Consider the following 15,159-nt stretch of genomic DNA (forward strand, 5'->3'; position numbering starts at 1 on the left):
TTACAACGTTTGCTAGAAAAATGGTAGAATCATCATCATTATCATCCGTAGAACGCGAGCTGCAGAATCAGGCCGCTCGATTAGGCTCGCTAGACGAATACCTCGCATGGGAACAAAAGTACGACGAGTGTCTCGAGTCGTTGGAACGGCATAGCCGAGCCAAACAACCACGACTATCGGTTAGTTCAGCACACTCGATGGTTGCTCGTATAGCGCAACTCGAGGGTTTAAAAAATACTTTGCGCAGACGTTTCGTATACGCAGGAGCCGGACATTCAACACTTTTTTGGCGACAAATCGATACAGCGTTCAATAGTCGCATATCAACCGAGGCGATTGTAAATACAGAATATATCGACCATCTTCGATTTCTCCAAGATGTGAAGAATACCGTGCTCGAGCATGTGCGACGCGTTATGAAGAGACACGGTAGCGTAAAAGTGAATACTGTGTTCAACGGTGAATTTGTGGCGGGTGATAAACGTGCAAACAAGAGCATCAATAAGAGGAACGTTGAACTTTTTTCCACATCTGATCTAGACAATTGGTTCGCGATGCGTGTTATCGAATCCACCTTAGCGTCCTTGGAAGAATTTCAGGAACGAGATAGCGGGTGGGCACTCTCACGCATACTCGATCTGACCGTTAACGTTAACAAGTACAAACCGATGAGTGCGGGATGTCGCATTGAATTACCGCGCGAAATAAAAATGAAGCGAGCTGTGATCAGTATGCAATCCAAGGACAATGCATGTTTCGCGTGGGCGGTGGTTGCAGCGTTATGTCCAGCTGACAAACACGCAGATCGTCAATCTTCGTACCCACACTATACATCGGTGTTGAATATGCACGACATTGAATTTCCAATGCGCATAAACCAAATTAAAAAGTTTGAACGGTTGAACAATATCTCGATCAACATTCATAGTGTGGAGAAGAGATATAACAACGGGACAAAGAAAGAAGGAAACGTGGTCATGCCCATAGGTCTCACGGAACAAAAAATGGAGAAGCATGTCAACCTGCTGCATATCCCAGATCCGCGAGATGATGACAACGCTGGACACTTCGCGTGGATCAAGAATTTGTCCCGACTCGTCAGTTCGTAGCTGAGCAAAAAGGAGCACAAGAAACGTATTTGCGACCGGTAAGTATACACTAAGAACGCAATATATAATAAATAACGTAACATATACTAATAACAAATAATGTTTTTCCAGATGTTTGCATTACTTCAGTTCGAGCGAGAAGCTGGAGAGCCAAACCGTCGACTGTGAAAAAATGAATAACTGCGCCATCACCTTGCCAAACGATGATAACAAATGGCTCAGCTTCACCAACTACTGCAGGAAAGAGCGGGTCCCGTTTGTAGTTTACGTCGACTTGAAATGCATCCTGGAGAAGGCACCGAGGGAAAAACAAACGAGTTCGTATGCGTATCAACATCATAACGTATTTAGTATAGCGTATTACGTGCGATGTTCCTACAACGAGTCTTTATCCGCGTATCGATGTCGTCGCGATCCGGATTGCATCTCGTGGTTTGTCAAAGAACTTGAAGAACTAGCACATCGTGTAAAGGATATTTTGTCTGCAAATGTCTCCATGGAAACTTTGTCGAAAGAACAGTGGGAGACATTTCGGAACGCTACGCTGTGCCATGTGTGCGAGAAATCATTCGCAAAGGATGATACATGCGTGCCCGATCATTGCCACCTGACTGGACGGTACAGAGATCCCGCACATTCCAATTGCAATCTAAATTACCGAGTCAGTTACTGCATTCCCGTGGTCTTTCACAACTTATCCGGTTATGATTCGCACTTCATTATCAAAGATATAGCAACCACGTTTGAAGGNAAAGCAAGAAATATTCAAGAGACATCTGAATTTACTGTGTCAGGTGATGGTACATGGAAAAAACGCGAGTTCTCTTCCTTATATGACGTTTCCTCTTTAATTGGATATTATACTGGAAAAATTATAGATATTGTTACGAAAAGCGCATATTGTAAGAAATGCGAGTACTGGGATAAAAAAGGATACTCAGGAATATGAAGAATGGATTAGCACACACGCAAAAGAATGTCTTGCTAATCATGAGGGTTCCTATGGAAAAATGGAGGTAAATGCTATAGTCGAAATGTTTCAAAGATCGCAGGAAAAATACGGCGTGAAATATATGAATTTCATCGGAGACGGCGACTCTAAAACGTATAAAGGAGTTCTTGATGCTGCTCCTTATGGAGATATAAATATTAATAAAAAAGAGTGCGTAGGACATGTTCAAAAACGTATGGGAAGTCGCCTCCGTGAATGTAAAACAAAATCTGTTGTGGAGAAACAGACAAAACAAAGAGAACATCGCTCGGCGGAAAGGAGAGCTTACCGGCAAAATGATCGATAAGCTTACCGTTTATTATGGACTAGCGATTAGACGAAATTGTAAATCGGTAAAAGAGATGCATAATGCGATATGGGCTACCTACTATCATTATAGTTCAACTGATGATAATCCGTGTCACGACAAGTGCCCGCCCGGACCTGATTCGTGGTGTAGTTGGCAGCACGCTTCAGCAAAAGGAGAATTAAAATCATTTAAACGTGATTATACTGCTTTACCTTAAGATGTTTTAATGGCAATTAAGCTAATTATGAAGACCTAAGCAAGAACGCTTTGTTAGAAAGATGTGTGGGTGGTTTTACGCAGAACAACAATGAGAGTTATAATCAGCTTAAATGGAAAATAAGCCCTAAAATTATTCCTAGTGGCGCGATTATTGTTGAATTAGCTGCAAATATAGCAGCTTGTATATTTAATGAGGCACACAGTCTTTACTACAAATAATGAACTGTTTAGGCGTTAATATTGGACGAAATACACATCTATATGCCAATAATGAAGACGAAGCGCGCATCGCAACAGCGAAGAGGCGAGCAGTAGAGAGCACGCGGGAGGCTAGAGCTTCTCGCAGACAACAACAACAAAAATTGATGTTTTGAAGGCAGCAGATGAAGAAGAAGGCAAAGTATATGGGCCTGGAATAGACGATACTGTGTAAATGTCAAAAAAAAAATTAATACATGTTATTCGCTTTTAAAACTTTAAACGAGTTTTTCTCAAAATGACATTTTTGAAGTCGGTGAGCAAGATATCTTAAAAACTACAGTACCTATCACTCTGAAATTTTACGTACTTATTTTAGATATAAACATCTCGTGATTGATCGATGGATTTATTTTTTCCGATAAATATTTTCTTTTTTATGATCAAAAATAGGCAATTTTTTTGATAAAAATCAAAACATTAATTTTAAAAAGCCGCCATTTTGTTATAAATCAATATTTTGCAAAACCGAACGATTAATCACTAGCTATTATTATATATTAATGAAATCTGTTTGATTTTTTATTCCAGATGATTAGGCTTTCAGTTATGTTGCTCACCGCACATTAAATTTCTTAAAAACCTGTGGAGACTGGCTAATGCGCTCTTATAAATTAAAATTTTGATTAAAAAAAATTTTAGACATTCTTAAAATGTTACTTTTTCAAATGCATATATTTGTAAAAAATAAAAACCTCTCAGTTTTTTCTTAAAAATCATCAGAAATCCCACTTTTTTAGTCTTCTGACTGTATATAACCCCTTAACATTTTAAGGGTGTGTTTGTTATGAAAAGACCTTTCAAATGAGCCCTCACTCGACCCTTAGTCCAATTTAAAATTTTCAACCCCCCTTTTACCCCGCGTACCAGGGGGTGGGGAATGATCGATATCCATGTCATAGGGTAGCTTTTTGAAAAATTAAAATACGTGTTTTACCATTTTTTGATATTTTCATTTTTATAAAAATTATTTAAGGGTTTCCACACTTTTGATAAACCCTGTATATAAATTATAGCATGCCATCAGAGTGTGTTGCAACAAATTAAATTGTATATTATCAGACGATAACTTTATTTTAAGCGTAATGAATTTCAACATATCACTTTCTATATTTTATTGTTACTGCAGCCTTTGAAAAGCACAAATATGTGTAATATTGAATTATACTGTACAAATAAGTACATAAATGAAAGCATCGTCTAAGAATAGTTGAATCAGGTAACAAATAATAAAGGTTATATGTTCGCGCAAGGATCGATCATCTGATCGATCACGCAAGTCGGAAATCAGAAAAGGGTGATTTAACGGTTGTGATCATCATCCAACCGTCAAAAAAAAGATTCCGTTGACCGCTTTGTCAGGCAACATCTTCGTTGACTTTGTGAACAAGTTCCGCGCGCAGTATCAGCCCTCGCGATCGCGCGTATGACCGGCCGACAGCAGCGGACGCTCGCTTGCCGACGGAAAGGCACTCCACATGCGAACATTATATGAAATTAAATGTACATATTACGTCACATATAAAACTGGTACACATAACTTTATATAACCTTTACTTTTGTTATATCTGTTTAAATATTCTAATGCGATGTTTAATTTATGCATATTGATTTGTGCGCTGTATTCAAATTGTTTGAGTTTTTCAAAGGTTGTGGTAGTAATAATATATAGAAAATGATGCTTTAAAATTCATAACGCTTAAACAAAGTTAATATCTGATAATATTCAACTTAATATATTGTAACATTCTGACTGACACACTGCAACTTTATCAAGAGACGCGGCAACGTCTCGCGCCAAGTGAACGCGCGAAGCGAGACATGTACAACAGTATGAGACCGGCCGCCTATTATTACGCGACCCCTTTAGTTAATAAGAGGCTAGATTTCTCGTTTTGCTATAACGGCTGATCTAATCAAGTTCTAAATTGTCTCAATCGATTCCAGAGGGTCCAATTATATAACAAAATTATTATTACTTTTGCTCTGCATGCCTTGTGGTCAAATATATCTTAGCGCAAAATCAGAAATAGCTAAGTTTTATCATTCAGAAACGTTGTCGACCCATTTCTAGAATGTTATTTTGCGTCTAACACCGAGAGATGGCGCGATTGACGCCTAACCTAATAGTTCTTGTAGCCCAACCCGATATGACACATAACACGTATACCGCGATACGCAACACTCGCGCCAAGAGATGGCGACGCATAAAGGTCGATTTACACTATATGACACGGACCGTCACGTACCGGTAACGACACGTACCGGAACCGATACGACAAAACTTTAAAACACGCGTTTTAATGAAACTATTCACACTAACCGACACCGATCTGCACGTTCCGTCAACGGGACGTACCGGCGCCGACCGACATTCTCGCAAACAATATTTTGACGGTGCGCGTCGGTATGGTCATAGACATAAAAGTTGTCACTTTTTTTTTAATAACTTTCGGGACGTAACCCGACTCGAAAAGGATGAGAGCTGCTGCTCCGCCGCGGAGCCTGCGCAGTGACTCATAACAAAAGACGAGAAATGAAATATACGTGGTATGACATAAGTATGTCATAAAGTTCCGCTGAATTGATGCTGAAACATTTAAATTATAAAACACATAAATTATATTGAAACATATTAATTATGTTGAAAATTGTTTTCATATTTGTCTATAGCAGTCTATAGATAAGAATTAAGGATAGATATTACAAGCAAACTGTAAGAATTGTTTACCACGAAAGAAGGAGGGCGTATTAGGTGGCGACGGGACGCCGTGCGTTCGGGACCTGCATCTTATTTTCGTTCCGAAGAGAGGAAAATATCAAGAGTCGCTGTAGTCGCGTGACCGGGAATCGAACCCGGGTCTTGCCGGGCGACTGCTCTAAACCACTGAGCTACCTGACGTTCCACGGTCATGACATTCTTCCCTCCCTAGATAACGTTAAGAGATGTCGTTCGAAAGCAACATCTCTAGTGTTATTCCGAACGCACGGCGACTACAGAGCGCACAGCGACTACCCGAAAGTTATTTAAAAAAAAGTAACAACCTTTATGTCTATGACCGTACGTGTCGGTATGTGTCGGTGCTGGTACGTCAGTCTGAATCAGCGGTAGAAAACGAATGCAGCAGAGAATGGAGCAGGAAAAATTAAGCGAAAATGTTAATATTCTGTCGGTGAAATTGTCTCACAGGACGATGTGTTTTGTTTCTGTAGTACAGGTTCAATTAATTTTAACAAATTATAAAATTTATATTGCGGCATTCGGTAAATATTCCTTTACACAGCCCACGTGAAATGACCTCCGGTTGACCTTGATGTTAACCTTGACCCTTAAGGATGTCAAAGTCATAAACTTTTCTTGTCGCTCGTTCTTCATTAAAAAATTATTAACAAAAATTAAAAATTAACATTTTTGTCAATTATTTTATCAAATACTGGAAATTTCAAAAAATGTTTCAAGTAAAAATTGTAAGTCTCTTCAAAATATAGATTTTATGTTTTATGCATTTTTACTATAGAAGTAATAACTTCTGAGAAAAACAGTGATAAAGACTTTAAACTTTATACATATTTATTTAACTTATTATACATATACATATTTTGTATCATACATATACACATGCAGTGTGTGTATGTATGTAAGATAATATATAATAGAAGATATGTGTTTATAGAGTATGAACCTTGACATTTTTACAACTCCAATTTTTATAACTCCATTGGACGTGAGAAGTAACAGCGGTAGCTAGCTTTATAATGATGATCTGGAATCAGAAAAGACCTGTCTTTGGCACGCTTATATTGGGTTAAGTAAAAAGTTTTGAGCGTTTTCCGCTAGATGGCTTTAGTGAGGTCATATCTCACGATGTATACGTCGCATCTGGTCATTCTATTGTATATTGCGACTTGAAGGTGACATAACGCTTTAAAAAAAGTTCTTTGACAGTTTTGTGTTTGGTGAAGCCAGTTGTGTGTTAGAGCGTTCCAAAATAGAGGTAAAAAAAGAGAAAATTCGATACAGTACCATTACGACCAAAGGGAGAAAGCGGAGCAGGCGGTCAAAAAAATTTGCTGTTTATGGACCCAATATAATATCGAATGCAACAGCAAAGCAGTGGTTCCAACGATTCCGTTCTGGTAATATGGACGTCGAAGATGAGACACGCTCTGCTAGGCCAATCGTCGAAAATGTCGATAAAATCATGGAAATCGTCGAGTCGGACCGACATGTGAGCACTTATTCCGTTGCCAAGGAACTGAAGATTAGCCAGAAAACCGTTTGGAACCATTTGCATAAGGCTGGTCTCAAGAAGAAGCTCGATGTATGGGTGCCACATGAATTGACGCAAAAGAACCTTTTGGACCAAATTCATGCCTGCGATTCTTTGCTGAAGCGTAACGAAATCGACCCATTTTTGAAGCGGATGGTAACTGGCGATGAAAAATAGGTCACATACAAGAACAACAGGCGAAAAAGATCGTGGTCCAAGCGCGGTGAGCCGGTCCAAACGATCGCCAAGCCCGGATTAACGTCCAAGAAGGTTTTACTGTGTATTTGGTGGGACTGGAAGGAAATCATCCACTATGAGCTGCTCCCATCGGGCCAATCACTCAATTCGGACTTACACCGTCAACAACTGACCAGATTGAAGCAGGCGATCGACGAGAAGCGGTCAGAATTGGTCAATAGGAAGGGTGTTGTGTTCCATCAAGACAATGCCAGGCCGCACACATATTTGACGACGCGGCAGAAGCTCCGAGAGCTTGGATGGGAGGTTATATCGCACCCGCCGTATAGCCCAGACCTGGCTTCAAGCGATTATCACCTTTTCAAGCATTTGCAAAATTTTTTTAATGGTACAAAACTGGCTTCAAGAGAGGCTTGTGAAAATGAGCTGCTCAAGTTTTTTACCAATAGGGACGAGGACTTCTTCAATCGCGGAATTACGAAATTGCCTTCAAAATGGACAAAAGTTATCGAACAAAACGGTGCATATTTGATCTAAATCAGATAATCCTAACTTTGTTAATTTCATCGTCGAAATAAAGAGAAAAAGCGCTCAGAACTTTTTACTTTACCCAATATGTTTCGCGCGCTTCGTCGTACTCGATATTCATTATTACTCTTCTTACTATTGTTATATTAGCCGTTGCTCATTATTTATTAAAAAGTTATGCAAAGAAGTTACATAAGTGCAACAGATTTGTTGGGTATGGAAGTAATTATGTGAAAAGTTCGTAAAAGAAAAAAGTTTACGTATATGAGTAGAATAGCTAGGCCGATTCTAACCCAATTTCTAAAAATTTTTTGCAAAACCGCTTTTTTTAATTAAATAGTTCTCGTTAATACCCCCTTTATTAATACCCCCTCCCTAGAATTTTTTTGCTTCCATGGACTAGATGGTGACTAGATGGTGAAAAAAACTGTCGAGCTGCTGTTAGACTCGAACCCGGATCCTCGCGGTTACTATCCAATGCTCCAAAGCTCCTAGACCACCGTCGCCTGTTGCTATAAGACGTCTAGTGAAGGTTCTTAGAGTGTGCATCGTGACATCACGCACACGTCAAAGAAAAGATAAGTCGAAACTAGGTCAGACTCAAACCCCAGGCCCTTCGTTTACTGCACCATATCGAACGTCTCTCGAACGTCTATCGAACATCTTTCTAACGTCTCTCGAACGTCTCACGAACGTCTATTGAACGTCTCACGAACGTCTCACGAACGTCTATCGAACGTCTATCAAACATCTATCGAACGTCTATCGAATGTCTCACGAACGTCTATCGAACGTCTAATAAGCATCATACCGCAAATAAAGAAGTATTTTTATCAATATAGTTAACATAATTAACATATAAAATCTTAAGAAAGGGGATAAGGGAAAGTTGAAAGAAGGGATGTGGTCTAAAGTAAAAAAGATATATCATAATATATAACAAAGTAATTTATTTCTCAGAATACCAAACAGCTCAGAATACCAAACAGCTCATAGCTTCGTGCAAGATACCTTTCGAAGCACATGACAACAGCTCGCAATCAATAAGTGACTCGCTGTCAAAGGCAGCGCTTTCACGTATCGCTTTTACCGTATAGCACATTTCGGTAATTTTTTTTCTCGAAGAACTTTTACAAAAGTTAGAATTCTTGATCTAACCAGATACGACTGTTCAGACAACTGCGTATATATATATGATAAATTGATAAGTAAATAACTTGTTCATTGTGGCAAGACTCAAATACAAACACTTAGAAGATTGCTTTAATTTTACAATTCTTGCACCATTTAGCTCGAACAATTTCACTCCTAAATTTTGAATCCGTAGCGGAAAGTACGATGGGTTGCGCGCTTCCAGAAGTCGTCGTACAGCACCACGATTTTCCATCAGTTTTCCCCAAGTGTCTGTATGTAATATTAGTTCATTACCGCGATTGTCGCCGAGTACTATTTCCACGACGGCGTGGGGTCGATATTGTACATTGAGTCCAATTTCCAAATACTTATGAGACGTTGCAGTCAAAGCATATCTGCGCCCCAGGATACAAGTAGCATGACATGGCTCAAGAATGCTATAAAAATACAATGTAAATGTTATATACATTTAAAAATTCGGTCGGGAAAGTGCACACAAAGTATCAACCAAATTCACATTGATACTCACTTCTTACGTTCCATTTTGCATGGTGGCTCCTCGAAATACTCGTCGTTTTGTTTCCACCTGGGGTGATCCTCATCCTCATCCGCATGTTGAACAGGCGTGTAATAATTTGCTTGTACAGCATTCACTTCGACATCGGACATTTTGGTTTACTGTATGTGGAAGCTACTGTCGAACCTTGTCTTTTGACAGAGCGACTGTCGAACCGTGTCTTTATAGAGTGACTGATGCAGGAGTTTCTTTAACGCAGACAAGTTTCCCTCCGAGTTTCCCCTGCCAATGCTACATCTCCTCCATCGTTTTCTTCAGAGTTCTCAACACACATACACACACAGGCAAGTTTCCCCGATAATGCTGCATCTCCTCCATCGTTTTCTTCAGAGTTCTCAACATTTCTAATGTTGAGAACTATCAATGATATGATACATATCAATATATCATCTGAAACTAGATATTAATTCTCTGGCACAGCGTTGTAACCAGTCAATTAAACAGTCATACGTCGATGAAATAATACCAGTCATAGCGCATCGCAGTACGACAGAAAATAATGCGCAGTACAGAAATGCGTAATATTTATACTTTTATTACAATTTGTAAACGCTGCAATATAATGGTGCTGTGTATTACAATATCACATTTTGACCAAAATATTTTTGTCAGTCGTCGACCCCCCCAGACTGCTGATACCAAATCGTAGGTCTACAAGTACTATTGTGGTATTAGATAAAGAAAGGTATGCATATCTTAGCATAGGGTGCATCCTGTGAAGCACTTAGTGCTGCATCATGTAAAGATATGACTATTTTTGGCTAGGTTTTTCCGGGAGTTATTTATCGAAGATTGTTTAAAATGAGGGACTAGACTATAGAAGCGAACGAGCGAAGATGCTACCCACGCCCCCAGCATCAATCGCTTATTGTGGCCCGTGTTTGAGTAATATCGAAGAAAGTATTAAAAAGGTGTCGTCGCTGATTCTTCAAATAATAACGAGAAGAGTGGCAAAAGTGAAGCATATAGATTTAATTTTGTGTGTATTTCCCAGTCAGAGCTCTTTTAGTATGGATTGCAAAAACATAAAGCATGAAGAAGTAGAAGACGAAGAAATAGAAAACGAAGAAATAGAAGACGAAGAAGATATAAATCATATACTCACGGATGATAGTAATTATGATAGTGACAATAGTAATCAATTAATGAATGAAAAAGTGAAGAAATTGGAAGTTTCAGAAATTAATACTTTGAATGGCCAAACAAATGTGTTGCATTTATTTTTCATATAATTTTGGAGACAATCTACGGTTCTGTGCATCATGTTTTTTTGATGGTGTCCGCGATACAGTTACAGAAATATTTGCAGTGCGTGATTTGCAGTGACATTATCGAAAGACACGATGTGATTAATGGTGTATTTTGTTCAAACTGTAGAAATCCCGTCTACCAAATAACACCATGCAATCTGTATCCAATATGTATGCACTAATATGACATATTTAAAACAGAATTCTTATATACGGTACAAAAACTTCATCCTATACACTATACAAGATAAAAAGAAGCAGGAAGAATGTGATAACGATATGTGTGCGTGCGTGCGTGTGCGCATGTGAAAGACAGAAGAGCTATAAAAAGTTCAAAGCAGAACATTCTATAGTTTAGTCGAAGACGAACAGAGTGGACGCTGATACCAAATCATAGGTCTATAAGCCTATTATTGTATCAGATACAGAAAGGCATGCATTTAGGCAAAGTCCACAACGAGTCGATATGAGTTTAAGACCCAAGAATATGTTTAAAAGTTCATCGAGGAAGTTTCCTGAATTTTGATAACGGCATGTATTTTTGGAAGAATAAAGGGCTATAAAAAGTTCAAAGAATATTCTATAGTCAAAGACGAACAGAGCGCGCAGTTACAGTGTGTTTACAACGTTTGCTAGAAAAATGGTAGAATCATCATCATTATCATCCGTAGAACGCGAGCTGCAGAATCAGGCCGCTCGATTAGGCTCGCTAGACGAATACCTCGCATGGGAACAAAAGTACGACGAGTGTCTCGAGTCGTTGGAACGGCATAGCCGAGCCAAACAACCACGACTATCGGTTAGTTCAGCACACTCGATGGTTGCTCGTATAGCGCAACTCGAGGGTTTAAAAAATACTTTGCGCAGACGTTTCGTATACGCAGGAGCCGGACATTCAACACTTTTTTGGCGACAAATCGATACAGCGTTCAATAGTCGCATATCAACCGAGGCGATTGTAAATACAGAATATATCGACCCTCTTCGATTTCTCCAAGATGTGAAGAATACCGTGCTCGAGCATGTGCGACGCGTTATGAAGAGACACGGTAGCGTAAAAGTGAATACTGTGTTCAACGGTGAATTTGTGGCGGGTGATAAACGTGCAAACAAGAGCATCAATAAGAGGAACGTTGAACTTTTTTCCACATCTGATCTAGACAATTGGTTCGCGATGCGTGTTATCGAATCCACCTTAGCGTCCTTGGAAGAATTTCAGGAACGAGATAGCGGGTGGGCACTCTCACGCATACTCGATCTGACCGTTAACGTTAACAAGTACAAACCGATGAGTGCGGGATGTCGCATTGAATTACCGCGCGAAATAAAAATGAAGCGAGCTGTGATCAGTATGCAATCCAAGGACAATGCATGTTTCGCGTGGGCGGTGGTTGCAGCGTTATGTCCAGCTGACAAACACGCAGATCGTCAATCTTCGTACCCACACTATACATCGGTGTTGAATATGCACGACATTGAATTTCCAATGCGCATAAACCAAATTAAAAAGTTTGAACGGTTGAACAATATCTTGATCAACATTCATAGTGTGGAGAAGAGATATAACAACGGGACAAAGAAAAAAGGAAACGTGGTCATGCCCATAGGTCTCACGGAACAAAAAATGGAGAAGCATGTCAACCTGCTGCATATCCCAGATCCGCGAGATGATGACAACGCTGGACACTTCGCGTGGATCAAGAATTTGTCCCGACTCGTCAGTTCGTAGCTGAGCAAAAAGGAGCACAAGAAACGTATTTGCGACCGGTAAGTATACACTAAGAACGCAATATATAATAAATAACGTAACATATACTAATAACAAATAATGTTTTTCCAGATGTTTGCATTACTTCAGTTCGAGCGAGAAGCTGGAGAGCCAAACCGTCGACTGTGAAAAAATGAATAACTGCGCCATCACCTTGCCAAACGATGATAACAAATGGCTCAGCTTCACCAACTACTGCAGGAAAGAGCGGGTCCCGTTTGTAGTTTACGTCGACTTGGAATGCATCCTGGAGAAGGCACCGAGGGAAAAACAAACGAGTTCGTATGCGTATCAACATCATAACGTATTTAGTATAGCGTATTACGTGCGATGTTCCTACAACGAGTCTTTATCCGCGTATCGATGTCGTCGCGATCCGGATTGCATCTCGTGGTTTGTCAAAGAACTTGAAGAACTAGCCCAAATTTTCATAGCAGAAGTGTCTTTTCGGAAAATTTAATCGCCGTTGAGCTACGTAAACTCGAGGTGAAATTCAACAAACCGATCTATGTGGGTATGTGTATCCTTGACATATCCAAGACCTACTTGTACGAATTTCATCACGAGTACATGTCTCCCCTGTATCAGAACAGATGCAAAGTAATGTACACCGATACTGACAGTTTAATCTACCATATCCAATGCGATGATATTTTCAAGCACATGAAACGCGATATTTCTAAGTTTGATACGAGTGATTATCCCGCTGATAACGCGTACGGTATACCGCTTGCCAACAAGAAGGTACCGGGTCTGATGAAAGATGAAAATAACGGAGCGATTATGACGGAATTCGTCGGACTCAGAGCAAAGATGTACGCGTTAAAGTAAACAGCAAAAATAACACGAAGAAGGCGAAAGATGTCAAGACCAACGTCGTAGCGCGAACTATAACGTTTAATGATATGCAGTGTCTGAGAGACGAGGTCGAAAAGCAACGTCGTCAGTCATGCATACGATCTAAAATGCACAAAGTCTACACCGTGTCCGAACTGAAAACTGCTCTGAGTCCGTATAATGACAAGCGGTATATCGTACCAGACTCAACAGACACTTTACCATGGGGACATTATAGGATACAATTGTAAACTAAAAAGCGATCATTGTACATACATGTATATTGTAAAATGAAAAGCGATCATTATACATATATTTGTTTGTAAGAAATATTGTTAACTATAATAAAAAGATTGTTTATTACAAGCTGTTTATAATAGGACATTGTAATAAAAAATGTTTATAACAAAGAATTGGTTACAATACATTTTCTTTGTGTATCCAAAAGTTGTGCGAGTCGTCAAATCCCAACCATTTCATTAAAACCTCGTCGCCGCTTTTTCGCAACACCTTTTCCACGAGATAAACGTCAGGATTAGAAGCGCAATACAGTTCGTATTCGTAAAATCCTCCGGCAATAGACTTCCCGCGAGAATTCTCAAACAGATAGGTCGCTGGATTAGTTTTCTGCACTTTAGTGATTTTAAACACTTCGGTTGTCCAATTCGGTGTATAGCCTTTTTCAAAGATGGTTTTGAATTTGCTCACGCATACCAGATCACCCACTTTGAATCTCGCAGGCACTGCGATCTTTACATTGTTGTAGACTGTGTGCAGGAGCTTATCGACGATCTCGGGTGTCACGTCGATAGGACACATGCCGATAGTTCGATGTTTCCGTATGTTGTACTCCGCGATAAGGCGCGGTAACGAGTCGATCCATTTGTATGTTCCATTCAACGTAGACATTTTTTACATGTCGTTCTTTAACGTGCGATTGAATCGTCCTACAACAGACGCCTTCATTACCGAGTACGTAGAATAATGATTGATACCGTGTTTTTTAAGGAGTTTCTGCAGATTATAAAATTCTTTTCCCTGGTCCGTTTGAAAATTTTTCGGACATCTTCCAGATTCTTGAAATATCCTGGCGAATACCTCGACTGCTTCTTTACTGCTCTTGCTCTTCATCGGTACAGCCCACGCATATTTGCTCAACACATCGATAATAGTGAGTATATAGTGGTAGCCTCTATTGAATCGCGAGTAAGGACGCATTTCTACCAAGTCAGCTTGCCAAAGATCATCGTATCCGCGCACTATGACGCGTCTACGGGGAAAATATCTTTTCGCTGGAGCGTCCAACTCCTCCACAAACCGATGCTTTTCGTTACCGATGAGCTGCTTCTCTGAACTTTTCTTCTTTTTATTAAAATTTGATGATTGCTTCGCCATTGCAGCTTGTGATGATCCGTCTCTCGCTTATGTCGATACTATATGTCAATTTAACTGTAATATTCTACTTTTATATTTCCCTTGATTTCTTTATCTCTGAGCGTGTCCAGTCTAAAATTTGGTCTATGCTCTCATGAATGCTATTTATGTTCTGTATGTTTCTCTTTCGGTCTTCCAGCCAATCCTACAATTTTTTAACATTCTCATCTACATACTGCTTCTTCTCAACATTACTCTCATGCAGTAGAAGCTTTACAGCATTTATATTCTCATCGATATACTGCTTCTTCTCAACGTTATTTTCATGCAACAGA

The 15,159-nt window shown here is 39.6% G+C and overlaps 3 protein-coding genes and 1 pseudogene across 3 annotated transcripts; 2 read left to right on the plus strand and 2 right to left on the minus strand.

Annotated features, from left to right (window-relative positions):
* The first annotated feature begins 417 nt into the window (after positions 1-417).
* Positions 418-1,151, plus strand: LOC112590597 (uncharacterized; annotated as a pseudogene).
* On the plus strand, positions 1,100-2,058 carry LOC112590598 (uncharacterized). Its single transcript, XM_025307611.1, has one exon. The coding sequence runs from the start codon at positions 1,282-1,284 to the stop codon at positions 2,056-2,058; it is 777 nt and encodes a 258-aa protein (XP_025163396.1). The 5' UTR covers positions 1,100-1,281.
* Positions 2,059-13,867: 11,809 nt separating this feature from the next.
* Positions 13,868-14,359, minus strand: LOC112590599 (uncharacterized). Its single transcript, XM_025307612.1, has 2 exons — positions 14,165-14,359; positions 13,868-14,077 (listed from the first exon to the last, which is right to left on the minus strand). The coding sequence occupies exons 1-2, from the start codon at positions 14,357-14,359 to the stop codon at positions 13,868-13,870; spliced, it is 405 nt and encodes a 134-aa protein (XP_025163397.1).
* Positions 14,360-14,362: 3 nt separating this feature from the next.
* On the minus strand, positions 14,363-14,845 carry LOC112590600 (uncharacterized). Its single transcript, XM_025307613.1, has one exon. It carries the CDS (start codon positions 14,843-14,845, stop codon positions 14,363-14,365), a length of 483 nt encoding a protein of 160 aa, XP_025163398.1.
* Between the last annotated feature and the right edge of the window lie 314 nt (positions 14,846-15,159).

The sequence above is a fragment of the Harpegnathos saltator genome, unplaced genomic scaffold, assembly GCF_003227715.2.
Source record: "Harpegnathos saltator strain DR-91 unplaced genomic scaffold, Hsal_v8.6 scaffold92, whole genome shotgun sequence".
Classification (NCBI taxonomy): domain Eukaryota; kingdom Metazoa; phylum Arthropoda; class Insecta; order Hymenoptera; family Formicidae; genus Harpegnathos; species Harpegnathos saltator.